This window comes from Cercospora kikuchii (genome assembly GCF_019650295.1).
Source record: "Cercospora kikuchii DNA, contig_00006, whole genome shotgun sequence".
Taxonomy (NCBI): Eukaryota; Fungi; Ascomycota; class Dothideomycetes; order Mycosphaerellales; family Mycosphaerellaceae; genus Cercospora; species Cercospora kikuchii.
This window is the reverse complement of record NW_025408587.1, coordinates 2,326,415-2,339,803: the sequence shown is the minus strand read 5'-3', so window position 1 is coordinate 2,339,803 and position 13,389 is coordinate 2,326,415. Positions and strand designations below refer to the sequence as shown.

Below are 13,389 nucleotides of genomic sequence, written 5' to 3'. Positions count from 1 at the left end.
TCCCGGCTTATTGCGCACGGTATTATCTTGTTGCCGTTCGGAGAGCTCATGTCGGGATATTTAGCTCACGCTCGGTATCGGGCTTATTCTGCATCCTCAACCCGACGCATAGCGAAGCTGAATTCATATGGGAGACATCGCTCGATTCAATTGTCTTACCGTCCATCGTCTGTAGACTTCAGCTGAGAAATTATCGCTTCGAACCCATCGTCGCAAAAAATGGCTGCGCCAGAACTTCCAGCTTATCCAAGCTACAATGGTATGAATTGCTGCATTCCAATCGAGCGGCAACACAAGTATACTGATGCGAATCGTAGACGTCTTAGGATGTCAAGAAGCTTTGTTTGAGTGGGCTGAGAGCTTCGACAGCAAGAATTGGAAACGGCTGGATGACTGCCTTGCCCCAACTCTTTATGTGAGTCTTATGCCAATATGATCAAGCCATATTATACTGATGAAAATATCAGGTCGATTATCGTGAAGTGATGGGTCCAGACCATATGGGCCCAGCTGCGATTTGGGAGGCCATGCCCAAGCAAGAGTTCATCGATTTCAGCTCCAGTGCTGGATTCCTCGGCAATCCACGCATCCAGACTCAGCACTTTGTCGGTGGCTGCATCAAGTGGAAGCAGACGGCTGAGGAAGACATTGAAGCTCATCATCAGATGCGCGTGGCACACGCGAGGTACAAGGACGACGAATGCAAGGAAGTCGAACACAAGGGTCATGTCCATGGGTGGGCCTTCACAAGGTACAAGAAGGTCGGTGGAGTTTGGAAGCTGGCTGGCGTGGGCCCTGATCTGCGCTGGTACGAGTTCGACTATTCAAAGATCTTCGGGTAGACATGCGCTTCTATTGAATTCGGAGATTGATCAGTCCTTATCGCACGGGTCATATATCTTTCCTCATTCCGTGAGCCAATAGACTAGTTGTCAAGGGAACGACAGGCTCGTTGACGCGGCATGGTAATGACTGATGACGGTGCTGTGAAAGTCGGTGATTGCCCCGAAGAAACTTCGAAGCGATCCTGTCCGGTCAAGTATGGCCTCCAGATTGACAGTGAAAGCTGCGAATTGGACTGTTTTATGTCTATGACGACTAAATAGTGTCCCATATAGTACTTAATGCTCGCAGAAGATGTTTGATGCTTCGCGGAGTTACAAGCACAGCCCAACAGTCAGAAAACTTCGATCCCTTGACAACCTCTCCTTCAATGCCATCATCTCCTCAACATCCCAATTTGCCCAAACAAAACGTCCATGTAGGAAATCACTCTGCGAGCCCGCCATCCAGACTGCGAAATCTCCCGGCAACGTGAGGTCATCCCACACTGTATCCGGAGGGAAATGACTCGCAACAGCCGGTGAGTAAAATGCACCAGGATGGAAAGAATGTATCTTTATCTTCCTATCAGGTCCAAGTGATGCGTTCTCAGACGCAAAGTGTTGGAGCAGTTGAGCAAAGGCTGCTTTACTTGAAGCGTAGCCACTGCGTCGAGTGTGGCTGACTTGGAGGCTGGCGGAGGAGACGTTGATAATCGTCCGAGATCTTGCGGGTGAATTCGTATTATTCAATTTGCAAGAAAGGAAAGCCTTTACGAGATCAAAAGGCGCGAAAAAATTCGTCTCGTAAGCTTCCCGCAGATCAGATGCGGAAAGTCCCAGAGCCGGCACAGCAGGATGTGCGACAGCTGCGCAGAGCACGAGGATATCGATTTCATGCTGAAGCTCGGCGAGGATTTCATTCATGCGAGTGCGATCGGTGATCGAGCCGACAAATGTGAGGACTTGCGTACCAGGATGAAGTCGCTCGAGTTCTTCCTTGACCAGAATTTGATCATTAAGAGTCCGTGAAACGATGGCTATTCGAGGAACACCAGCGGCAGCGAAGGCCTTGCAAATGCTGGATCCCACATTGCCAGCACCACCGAGGACGAGGATTGTTTTGCCCGTGCCATCGAAACCACGTTCTTGTGTCAGACGCTCATAACTCTTGCTATGGAATGTCGTAGTCGGTCGTGGGAGGCTCTCGAATATGGACATGATGCTCAAAGTCTTGACGATGTTGACTATGCGGTTACAATCCCAAAATCAGAGATCAGTTGAACGAGCCCAAGACGGAATGCTTCGGAACATTTGCTAGGGCAATGGGTCGTACCCGATCTGGCAGCTTCCCATTTGTTCCGAAAATAACAGTGTCAGTCGGACAGCGGGCGATTCTCGTCCCCAAGTCAGAATCGTTTCGGTCGGCAATACATGTGCCAAACGTCGTGCATGAGACCAAATTAGGTCTTTCGCAATTCTTGAATCAAGGACTCGACTTTTCGAGAGAAATTATTGTACAATGTCGTTTCCATGATCTATAGTCTATGGTGATGGTAGCAGCATGGAGTGAGATTGCCATGCCTTAGGAGTCGGTCTTTGAGCGCCACATTCTGTCATTCCCTGACAAAAGGCATTCCGGCTATCACTGGCGGCTGGGTCATAGGTCATCATGCAGATTCTTGCTTCGATTCTTCTCGTGCTTTCTTCTCCTTCTCTGTCACACCACCCTGTCGTTCTGGATCTTTGACGCTCAGCCACCTGAAAGCAACAGTAGCAAATATCATGGAAGCTGAGATGCCAGCAGAAGCATAAAACGGCAACCGCAACCCATCGTTGTAGATCGATAGCGCCTCCGGTAGGTCGTTTGGTGAGACCAGTGTCCGAAGTTCTGTTGCACCCAAATCACTCACTTGTTGTCGAGTCAAGCCAGGAATTAAAGCTGGCAGACGAGAGGCAAGATGTGTCGTGAGGAGATTTTGACCCAGGGTGGTGAAGATTGTACCACCTAGGAGCCTTGCGAACTGTGCCAGAGCGGTGCCGGTGGCTACATCTTCACGAGGTAATGCTGCTTGCGGAGCTATTATTCCGACCTGGAAACCCCAGCCGTATCCTAAGCCAATCAACACCTGATAGCCGATCCAGGCTGGGTGAGCGGTGTCTGGATCCCATGTGCCGATCAAGCCACAGCCAATCGAGGTGAAGACGCAGCAGATATACGCAAATGGAACATAGTAGCCAATTTGACCTGTAAGGATACCTCCAGAAATTATGCCGATGACAAGCGCAATGACCATAGGGAAGGTCATTATACCAGATTTGATGGCGCTGGCGTCCTTGATAACCTGAAAATACATGGGGATGTACAGTATCATTGCGAACAGGCCAGAACCGTGACTGAAAGCAAACCAGATAGCGGCCAATACGTCGCGATTCTTGATTATCCGGGCCGGGATAGAGGAAGTCTTTTGGAAGAACACCTGCACCAGCACAAAGGCGATCCAAAGCACACCGAAGACGACGAGCAGTGCGATGATGCGAGCATCTGACCAGGCGTAGGTGGTCCCACCCCACTGGAAGGCGATGATCAGGCATGTGAGTGACGCGACACTGAACACAGTGCCCGCTGGATCGAGAAGGAGGGCTTGTCGGCGCAGCGATGTCTCCTTTGACTTGATCGGAGTCGGTTTGACCAGGAAAAAGATGGCAACTAGTGCTGCTCCGCCAATAGGCAGGTTGACTAGGCAGGAAACGTTGGTCAGCGGAGAACCAATTTGGTAGGCGCGAAGACGTACTGTAGAAACACCAGCGCCACGAAACATTGCTGGTGAAGACACCGCCAAGAAATGGTCCTAGGATGCTTGCGACACCGAATGTCATGCCGAATGCCGCATTGCACGCAGGTCGCTGGCGTAGAGGCACAGTGTACTGGAGAAGAACGATATTGCCATCTGTGACGCCCGCGCTGCCAATACCAGAGATGGCACGACCAATGATGAAGGTGGCAGAGTTTTGTGAGGCGCCACAAATGGCAGATCCGATCTCGAAAATCAGGAGTGACACAATGAAGACAATCTTCGGACTGTAGAAGGTATAGATCCGACCGAAGAAGAGGATCAAGACACAAGAGGTGAGGAGGTAGGCCGCGCTGAACCAACCTGTGTCTCCCTAAGAGTGCGAAATGGAGTCAGCTGATGTCTTGTAATGCCTAACATATCGTAGTGCGTACCAATGCGTTGAACTCGTCCGTGATCTTCGGTATTGCCGTGGACAGGATGGTTCTGTCGAGAGCAGTAAGGAAACCAGTGAGCGCGAGAGCACCGACAACGATGAAGACCTGGATGCCACTTGGGTACACATGGTCGTCATCTTCTTCCGGTGTTTCTTGATCGCGTTCGGGCGTCTCTGACGAACTATCAGACGTGACTCGGAGCTCATCACCATCGTCCTTCTGTTTTTCCTCCGAAGCAGAGCGGCTTTCGTTCCGGTGTTCGAACATGGCAGTCCTGAAGGGGAAGTCTCGACTGCGTCCTGGTCCAGAAGTCACGATACCGAATCGTGAGGGTATTGAGTTCGTCCACCAGAACGAAGAAGGACGTCCTTCACCTTTTGATACTTCCATTTCAGGCTCGGCTGGCCCGAGAATATGTTCGGGCGGCCCGAATGACCCGAGATGCGATGGATCTACACCGCAATGGTCCGAGCAGGACAGAGATCGATCCCATCTCATAGGTCAGGCCATATTAGCGATATGTTGCACTGAGCAAGCGATCGAGATGGTAGTGTCTGCATATCGATGCTTCTGCTCGATTCATGACGCAGGTCGACAGGTAGTGAAAAGGAGACGTCGGTAGCCCGACCAAGGCGTTCGCTGTGATCTGTCGGCCATGTTGTCCTGATGTGTGCGCGTTCGAGTTCTCTTATTGAGCGTGCAGCTGGGCCGATGAGTGGTAGGTTGAGAAATGAGATGGAGAAACGTACACAAAAGAAGATGTGAAGTGAGGTGTTTATCCTAACCATTCATTTGCTTGGCGGCAAGTAGAGCGACAAATTCACGGCTCTGCTCAAAGGAACATTCAAATATTGACGTCTTAGTCGGCGTTGGATGTTCGGCCGACTTACTTCCAAACTTCTGCCATCTCCTGTCGCTTCTTCATCAAATTTCATAATGTAAACCCATATCCCTCACATAAGCCCCGTCTGTTCTCAGCTAAGCCACTGGTAATGAGTCGACTCGGGTCCACAAGAAGTCATAGCCAGCGCCCATAATCCACTTGGCAGGGATCGGAAGATGGGCGGTCGAGTCGTAAGCCATCTGTGCCAATTTGAACCATCCAGATCCCGCCACAGGCAGCGTTTCTGAGGCCTCCACGCCCTTTGCCTCCTCCTCCGCCCACTTCAAGGACCGAACAATCTTGGCCAGATGGCCGTCATCGGGCTCTACGGTGACGGCACGATACAGAGCGCGCCAGTCCATTCCGGCGCTCAAAGTAGGCTGGTACTGTTCGAGCCATTTCCTGTCCAACGCTGGAGCTGAACTGGCGGCATACCACACCAAGTCTAGGCGGCCTTTCCATTCCACAAGTCTGATCTTATCTTCCGTCTCAAGCCATTCCTGTCGCGCAAGAATACTCAAAAAGATGGAGCTCGTCACCATATGCATGAAGAAGAAGTCCACCTTGGCGACCTTTCCGGGCCTCTGAGCTCCACCACAGCTGTAGGCTGAGCAACTTGTCGTCTCGATAATTGCCTGTTTCAAACCATCAGGGCCAACTTGGAACTTGGCTGCTACTGCCGCGATGTCGTCTTGCGCTTCGCCCATCACACCGTCACGAACACGAACAGGTCCTTGTGTCATCTTTGCTGCCAGTCGAATTTTTTCGGTGTCACGCACCTCCTTATAGAGCTCAACAAGCGGCGCGGGTGCGACTGATCCTGATTTTGCCAGTTTTTCTGCCTTCTGGAAGAACGGAATGATGTTCGCGGCATCGTGTGCGGCACAGTGGGCGAGCCCTTCGGCCACAAGTCCAGGTAGCTCGAATTCGATTCCGAACCCCAATTGAATGAGTGGATGATAAGCGCCTTCAAATAGCTGACCCAGCATTGCTTCCGCCACGTCAGAGCGACTGAAGAGATATTCCACGACTACAGCCTTCCAGCCTCTGGCTTCAATTCTCTCTTCAAAGAAGCGCAAATAATTAGAGTATTGATCTAGCCGTTGCATACGGTGTATGAATATCCGAGGGTCTTTGAGTGATGCGACAACAGAGTGGTCCACTGCGCCAATTGGTACTTGGTGCGGGTCATCGTCCCGATATGCTCGTTCCAGGTCAGCGGAGCTACCGCCAAGTGCGTACACGCTTAGCAGGGAGTGTGCAGTATGGTTGTGGCCAGCGTCTGGCCTCCAGAACATGTCGAACTCATCGTGATTATTCTGCATCAATCGATTCAGCGTCTCAAGTGCTCCCGGAGGACTTTTGTCAAGGGATCCATATCCCCGAAAGTCGCCTTCAATATGAATTCTGGAAGTGGCAAGGACTGTCATTCTGGTGACCGAATTTTGTAAAGCAGTTTCTGCGAAATGGTGTCTACGAGTGGCGATCTCCTGAGGACAGTCAACATTTTTTGCAATCGTTATGACTTATACACTGCGCGGGAGAAAGTTGCGGGTCCGAAAAGCCGCTATCTTCGACAATACCGGCGTCCCGACCAGTTGTCGGCACATTCGACCGATCCTGCGAGGGCCGACTAAATCGACCGACAAACAATACGAAAGTCAGTTCCAACGAAATATCGCAGCATCCGGTATCTCGACAAGTTTCAGCGCATTCCAACATCATGCACGGCCAAGTCAATCAAGACATTTTCAATCTCGACGAAGGCTTCTGGGACAATTACTTGCGTGGTCGACCAAGTCCACCGGACTCGTTCTTTGCGCGCATTTTCGACTACCACGAGGCAAAGAATGGCCAGTTTAACAACGTTCACGATGTTGGTGCTGGCAATGGGCCCTTTTCTCATCAGCTCAAGTCACGCTTCAATCATGTCCTCGTCTCTGACATAGCAACATCTAATGTCGAACTTGCTCGAGCTCGCCTTGGAGACAATGGGTACAGCTACCGCACCGCCAAACTCGAAGACGCTAGCGATCTCCGGGAAGCAAGGATGGATCTGGTGTTTGCTGCCAATGTCATGCACTTCCCAGATCAGAAACTTGCAATGGAGGCGATTGCACATCAGCTCCGTCCAGGAGGAACGTTCGCTGCGGCCTTATTCGGACCCGCTCGCTTTGAGGATCCCAAGATCCAAGCTTTGTGGCAGCGCATGAATTACGAAGGCGGAAGAACGCTGCTGTCGAAATCCGATCGCGTCGAGGAAACCATTGGCATCATGTCACGCACGCAGGACTATTACAACGTAGCGCCATTGGATCCTACTTTGTTTGACAAGGGCGCGCAGCGCATCCACTTAAATATGAGCAAGGGTGGCATTGTGGGCATGTTACCTCCAGAAACAGCAAAGCTGCACTCAGAGCCAGATTACACGGGAGAAGATGACCAGCTGATCGACGAGGACGACATTGAATGGCGTTTCACGACGAACTTCAGCGGCTTGATGGAGCATGTCGCATCGTTCCCGTTTCTTGCTACCGAAACGCCGGAATTGCAGGATACGATGGAAGAACTGGAGGAGTATTGCGGAACACAGGCTGCGATTCAGGGCTATGTTCCGGTCACACTTATTCTGGCTACCCGGTCTTAGACCCACACGTGGCCCATCAGGCCTTTTGTTCCCGTCAAGTGATGTAGAGAAGGGTTTGGCATCCTGCTTACCGGGCGCTGAAGATGTTTTGCGGAAGATTGCTAGGAAATCACCCGAGCTAGAAAACACTCCCTAAATCGAGAATATCAATACCGCGAAAGCTGTGAAACAATTTTCCGGTGCCACGTCCAGTTCAATAAAATAGCTACCTCGCCGCCAATGATGCTCGTACACTCGATCCAGCCTCTCACACCGCCGTGACAATGAGTTCAACTATTACAAGCACGGACGCCATCCATATCCTGCAAATTTCAGCAATTATCGCATTGCTATCGATATCAGGTTCGCATTCCCGCAAAAATGCCACTGTTTTCAATCAACACTTCTTCTCTAACACATATACACCTAACCTCCAGGAATCGCATGGGCCTTCACCATCTTCGTGCTCCCACTCATCCGACTTCCATCGAATCCTTCTCGCTCGGCCCTCGATCAATTCGAAAAGCTCGTCTCTCGCGGTGGTGTCACCCTCCAGCCCGCAAGCATCATTTGTGCTCTCGTACTTGCAGGCGCAGCCATTCTATCTTGGCAATCTTCCGACGCTGAAACAGCAACTGGGACATTATCTTGGCAGAATTCTGCTCTGGCTTGTTTCGTCCTGTTGCAGGTCGGATGGTGGGAGGGCGTCCTAATCACCCCGCTCAGTGCGGCGATTGTCGATATGAAGCATTCTTTGCCTCCGAAGGATAGTTGGCTTGGAGAGCGGGAGCAGCTACAATTCCACAGGTCATTGAATCTCTGGAATACTTACCACATCGTACGTGCTGCGTTGCCTCTCGTGGCAGGAGTCATTCTTTTGCGCGCGTACGTTATGGAGTCATGGATCTAGACTATTATACTGTCTTAGATGCTGTAGCGAACAATATTATTAGGACACATAGAAGGAGTACTGCTGTTCTATCGCTCTCGCTCCTGCTCATTTGGCCAAGAATACCGTTGCAGCGGAAATGGTGCATCTCCTATTCCTAGAGCAACAGCCGCGCGCATTCCCAATTGATCTATGCCCGTCCTCGTCACAACTCTCAAGATCGTATTTCGCACAGCAAGTCCCCACCTCGTCTGAGGATTGAAGACCTGCATAGCACCATCGTCCTTCAACTTAGGCTTAGTGAAACGCAGCATTTGCTCCTCGTAGCTCGCCAGAGCACGTGGAATATTTCCTGGGTTTGATAATAGCTCACCAGCGAGCACATAGGCACCGATAATGGCCAAGCTCGTTCCAAATCCAGGTAATGAGTATCCTGCATCGCCAATAAGAACGACTCTGGAGTCGGCCAGTCTTGGAGCGCGGACTTGAGCGAATGGAGAACAGTAAAAGTCATCACACTCTCGCATCGCTCGAAGCACATCGTTCGTCAACCAATCTCCATCGTGATACCAATCCTCCATCAATCGCATGAAACTCTCGTTGCCCTTCCGTACGGCAGTCCGGAGCTGCTCAGCTCTAGCCTTGTCGTTCTTCTTGATGACAGTGATGATATGCGCTCTTGTACGACCAGTAGGCGAAGGATCCGGACGTAGTAGTATCGTACGAGCGCCAGTCATATTCCGCCATTTTGCCACTTTCGAGCCTTCCAGCAGATCCTCGTTGATTGTGAAGTATGCCGCAAAGACTCCCTCATCATGTACATGCTTATTGGAATCTTCGCCCAGCATGATCCCTCGAATCATCGATCGCATTCCATCAGCCGCCACAAGAAGATCGTAACTCTCACATCGCCCTGACGCAAAAGTGACCAGAATCCCATTGTCATTCTGTTGATAGTTATTAACATAATCATCGAAAATCAATTCGATTTCCTTCTCCACAGGCTCAATCAATAATTTGGCTAGCTCCCCACGAAAAATCTCATACTCGGACGTGAGACTTTGAACATCACTTCTTCCGGTAGCCGCAATAGTCGCGAATGGATGGCCAGAAGCATCGACATAAGATAGCCCTTTCTCGCCTGTGCTGTGTGCTCGGATAGCAGGCTCAACGCCCATCCACTTGATGATATCGACAGCAGAATTGCGAATGTCAACGCTGGCACCAGTCAAACGGAGTTGAGGTGCACGTTCGACCATTGTGATGCGAACATTGTTGGGGAAGGCTCGTCGTATGCAATTGGTAAAGACACCTGCTGCGATTCCGGCTCCTGAGACGAGGATGTTGAGGCGTTTTGACATGATCGTTAAGTCTTTGGCACGTCAGTCGTGCGGTCGATCGTCAAAATATCGATTGGACCTCATCTCTATCGATTACGCATTGACATGATGACAGCATTGTTCAAAGCTCTAGCGTCGAGCGGGTGAATGATAGAGGCGACTATCTTCCAGACCCTGCAAAGCTCGGGTTTCGCGAGGTTCGGGACATTTCGCAGCTTCTCGCCCGAGACGCATCGGCCACCCACTGAACCCTCGTCGATGCATTTGACCATATCGATGACACCCATGAGCAGCAGGTGTCTGATCATAGTTGCGCCGGGTCGTGAGCAGATGACTCTGAGCTGGACTCATTGCGGTCGACAATTAATCACCACAAGTGCTTCATCAAAGGATGTCTAAGATCGATGGACCTGGAATGGCTGTGATCCTGTTATACAAACTTGAATTCTCAAATGTTCAGTTGTCTATATTCATACTAAGCCCCTCCTCGTGCATACTTCGCCCCTATTTTCTCATTTGGTTCACGCATCGGCCGTTGCGGGAACCTCCGTCACCACAGTCGGAAGGCCAGTGTATTTCTCTCCGTCCTTGCCAAATACACGTCCAATATTCGATCGAACAGTAGTCGTCAATGGTGTCTGCACATTGGACAGCTGGTTGGCCTCGTAAGACACAGACTCGAATTTCTCCACAGCCGCTGGCAGCGCAACCCAACGTTCGAGGCTGGCCTTGATATTCTCAATGTTGAGCGCTTCGGTAGTCGCCCATGACACGATCCCATCGGGGCGTACGAGGATACCCTTGAGGCCTGACTTCTCCTCGCCCTTCGCTCTGCAGAATCCGAGCACTGGACTAAGCTCGTTGATGGAGCTGCTGAGGTCTGAACTGCAGTCGCCAAAGGCCACGAGAGTGAAGTTCGCAGCACCAAGCTTGGTTCCTAGTCGAGATCCATCGTCAAGCTCGTAGTCCAGAGCGCTGCGACCGACAAGCTTATGTTCCTCTCCAATCTCATACCGGACATCGAGGCCCCATTGTCGACCAATGCAGTATGTCACACCAGTCTCAGTGTAGAGGAACTCGCGCATGACATTGCCCACAGCCCGGCCATGAGCGTCAGGTCGAAGGGTAATAATTTGTGCGCGCACCCAATCAAGTACTCGCGCAGCCATCGGGTGTTGCTCTTGCTGGTATGTGTCGATCAAGCCCGGAGTAGCATAGCCCTTGACCAAAGCAGCGAGTTTCCAGCCAAGATTTACTGCATCGATATAACCGCAGTTGAGTCCTTGTGCGCTGAATGGAGGATAAATATGGGCAGCATCGCCTGCAAGGAAGACGCGCCCTTTGCGGTACTGCTCTGCCTGTCTGCAGCGATCGGTGAAAGCGGATGCGAGAACGACCTGCTCAACCACCACGTTGGTACCGGAGAGCTTTCTGAGAACCTTTTGGAAATGTTCCGCAGTCACTTCTTGGTCTCGATCAAAGCTGATGTCGTGGTCTACAGCATAGATGTGCTGGGGCCCGGCCATGATATAGAGCCCACCATTAGGGCATCGATTGAAGCCGGGCTTGAGCAAGAAGGGGGTGTCAAGCTTGCAATGGACAGCGTAGCCAGTGAACTCCGGCTCTGTGCCGATGAAAGGGATCCCAGCTTTCTTTCGAATGGTGCTGCGGCCACCATCACATCCGACAAGATATTGAGACTCGAACGTCTCCTCGCCGCAAAAGACCTTCACGCCGCTGTCTGTGTCTTCGATGCCAGTCACATTCTTGCCTGTGAGAATCGGCACTTTGAGTTGCTCAGCACGTGCACGCAGAACATTTTCGATGTGTCCCAGGGTCGAAGATCCAGGAACGCAAGCTGGTCCAGGAAGATGCGTCTCGTCCCAGTGTGAATAGTCGACATCGTTGCCATTGATCATCATGCCAGCGAAATGGCCAGCAAACTCGAAGCCGCCCTTCTTCTCCGGCATACTCTGCGGTCGTTCCTCATTGCGGAACATATCGCTCAGCAGGCCACGGCGGTACAAGTGCTCGATGGCAGGCACGAAGAGCTCGCGGAAGCCCAGCTTCTCGTTCTTCCATGGCGCTGCAGGTCCGGACTCCCGCTCCAAGATCGTAACAGAGACATTCTTGAGAGCCAATTCGCACGCAGCAGCCAATCCAACTGCTCCGCCGCCAACAATGATGACCTCCGGGTTGGTTGTCATGATGATGAATTATTATGACCTTGGTTGAATATTTCTCAGCAAAGGTAGTGAGGTTGCTTGGAGCAATATTAGTCAAGTTACCATTTGAGAGCTCAAAGTATCCTTTATGAACTGCTAGACATCCTCTGAACCCATACCTGGAGGCTCGGGCCATTGCTGAGAAGGAGCTCGAAATGCCAAGTGATCCATCGATGTCTCCCAGAACGGTCCGAGAAGCTTGCGCATTTTGATGAGGCGCAAGGGCAGTTTAGTGACACAGTGTCCTGCAGGTAATCGTGCCGGTAGACAGCAGGAGAAGATTCTCGGGATGAAGCGGCGTTCGGAATGTCTTGCGATGTAGCTGCGATCGTGAGATGGTGCTAATGTTCCGAGAGTACATGTCGTTCAAAATTTGATTTTGGCATTGAGCGCAATTTGAATAATGCCTACAACACTGAATCGGACAGATGGAAAGCTTCATGAGCTTGCTTTTCTCAGTTGGAACTCATGCGATGATGGCTAGCTCGACAAGATAGACACTTGTATCGTCTTGAGGCGAGTGCAATTATTGGACGAGTGAGGAATTGGCAGTGAAATGATTCGTCAAATCTAGCCAGGTACAAACCAGCCATCATCAATCTTGTCGTATGTGTTCGCAGGTTCCACAAGGAAGTCATCGCTCAAATTCCGCTCACGATGCAGGCGAAAGCAATATTTACATCTTACAGATTATCCAGTATTAATCACATAATCGTACATACATATGCAGTTCTGCAGTGCGCTTTTGTCGCTGTCTCTTTTCTACTGTTATTCTTCTCTTCCACAAGTAGTGTCCTCTCAACGTCCTACATTAAACCCCGTCGCATCCGCACTCCTCCGTCCTCGAATGACCTAGTACTCCTTAACAGCACTCTCAGCGACCGTAAAGTTGGTGGCCTGGTAAGGGTTGTTTGGCTGAGTCTGGTACTCTCCAAAGTACGCATACGTGACACCATTGTTGTAGTTGAGCGCAGTGTACTGCAACTGCAGAACATTGTCATCCGGGATGTATGCGAGCAGTTCCTGAGTCTGGCTGACGGAGCTGCATGGCGTGAAGAAAGTGTTGTTGGAGGAACCCTCGCAGTAGTACGGGCCTGGGAGAGCTGGGTGGTTTGGTGTGGAGCCGGAGACGGCGAGGTCGAAGGACCAGCGGCAGTACTGTGGCTCGCCGATGGCGCAGACGTAGTGGAAGCGAGAGACTTCGAAGGCGCCTGGGCCTGGTTGGGTGGAGGTTGTGGTGCCTTGTTGGGCTGCTGGAGCTGCGGCTGCAAGGGTTGCGGCGCCGGCGGCGAGGAGAGCGGAGAAGTGCATCTTGATGGTCTTGTTTTGTTGTTTGAGAGATGTGATGTAGGGCGTTATTTGATTAGTGATTG

The 13,389-nt window shown here is 51.2% G+C and overlaps 8 protein-coding genes across 8 annotated transcripts; 2 read left to right on the top strand and 6 right to left on the bottom strand.

Moving 5' to 3' along the window:
* Positions 1–219: 219 nt before the first annotated feature.
* Positions 220–842, top strand: CKM354_000984000 (uncharacterized protein; the record flags this gene model as incomplete). The annotated part of the gene is made up of 3 exons (XM_044805278.1): positions 220–259; positions 318–415; positions 468–842. The coding sequence occupies 3 exons, from the start codon at positions 220–222 to the stop codon at positions 840–842; spliced, it is 513 nt and encodes a 170-aa protein (XP_044661213.1).
* Positions 843–1,157: 315 nt separating this feature from the next.
* Positions 1,158–2,042, bottom strand: CKM354_000983900 (uncharacterized protein; the record flags this gene model as incomplete). Its single annotated transcript, XM_044805277.1, has 1 exon — positions 1,158–2,042. The coding sequence occupies one exon, from the start codon at positions 2,040–2,042 to the stop codon at positions 1,158–1,160; it is 885 nt and encodes a 294-aa protein (XP_044661212.1).
* Positions 2,043–2,491: 449 nt separating this feature from the next.
* CKM354_000983800 (uncharacterized protein) lies at positions 2,492–4,320 on the bottom strand (the record flags this gene model as incomplete). The annotated part of the gene is made up of 3 exons (XM_044805276.1): positions 2,492–3,561; positions 3,617–3,989; positions 4,051–4,320. The coding sequence occupies 3 exons, from the start codon at positions 4,318–4,320 to the stop codon at positions 2,492–2,494; spliced, it is 1,713 nt and encodes a 570-aa protein (XP_044661211.1).
* Positions 4,321–5,031: 711 nt separating this feature from the next.
* Positions 5,032–6,366, bottom strand: CKM354_000983700 (uncharacterized protein; the record flags this gene model as incomplete). The annotated part of the gene is made up of 1 exon (XM_044805275.1): positions 5,032–6,366. One exon carries the CDS (start codon positions 6,364–6,366, stop codon positions 5,032–5,034), a length of 1,335 nt encoding a protein of 444 aa, XP_044661210.1.
* A 293-nt stretch (positions 6,367–6,659) lies between these two features.
* On the top strand, positions 6,660–7,583 carry CKM354_000983600 (uncharacterized protein; the record flags this gene model as incomplete). Its single annotated transcript, XM_044805274.1, has 1 exon — positions 6,660–7,583. The coding sequence occupies one exon, from the start codon at positions 6,660–6,662 to the stop codon at positions 7,581–7,583; it is 924 nt and encodes a 307-aa protein (XP_044661209.1).
* Positions 7,584–8,540: 957 nt separating this feature from the next.
* Positions 8,541–9,812, bottom strand: CKM354_000983500 (uncharacterized protein; the record flags this gene model as incomplete). Its single annotated transcript, XM_044805273.1, has 1 exon — positions 8,541–9,812. One exon carries the CDS (start codon positions 9,810–9,812, stop codon positions 8,541–8,543), a length of 1,272 nt encoding a protein of 423 aa, XP_044661208.1.
* Positions 9,813–10,312: 500 nt separating this feature from the next.
* On the bottom strand, positions 10,313–11,998 carry CKM354_000983400 (uncharacterized protein; the record flags this gene model as incomplete). Its single annotated transcript, XM_044805272.1, has 1 exon — positions 10,313–11,998. One exon carries the CDS (start codon positions 11,996–11,998, stop codon positions 10,313–10,315), a length of 1,686 nt encoding a protein of 561 aa, XP_044661207.1.
* Positions 11,999–12,868: 870 nt separating this feature from the next.
* CKM354_000983300 (uncharacterized protein) lies at positions 12,869–13,327 on the bottom strand (the record flags this gene model as incomplete). Its single annotated transcript, XM_044805271.1, has 1 exon — positions 12,869–13,327. The coding sequence occupies one exon, from the start codon at positions 13,325–13,327 to the stop codon at positions 12,869–12,871; it is 459 nt and encodes a 152-aa protein (XP_044661206.1).
* Between the last annotated feature and the right edge of the window lie 62 nt (positions 13,328–13,389).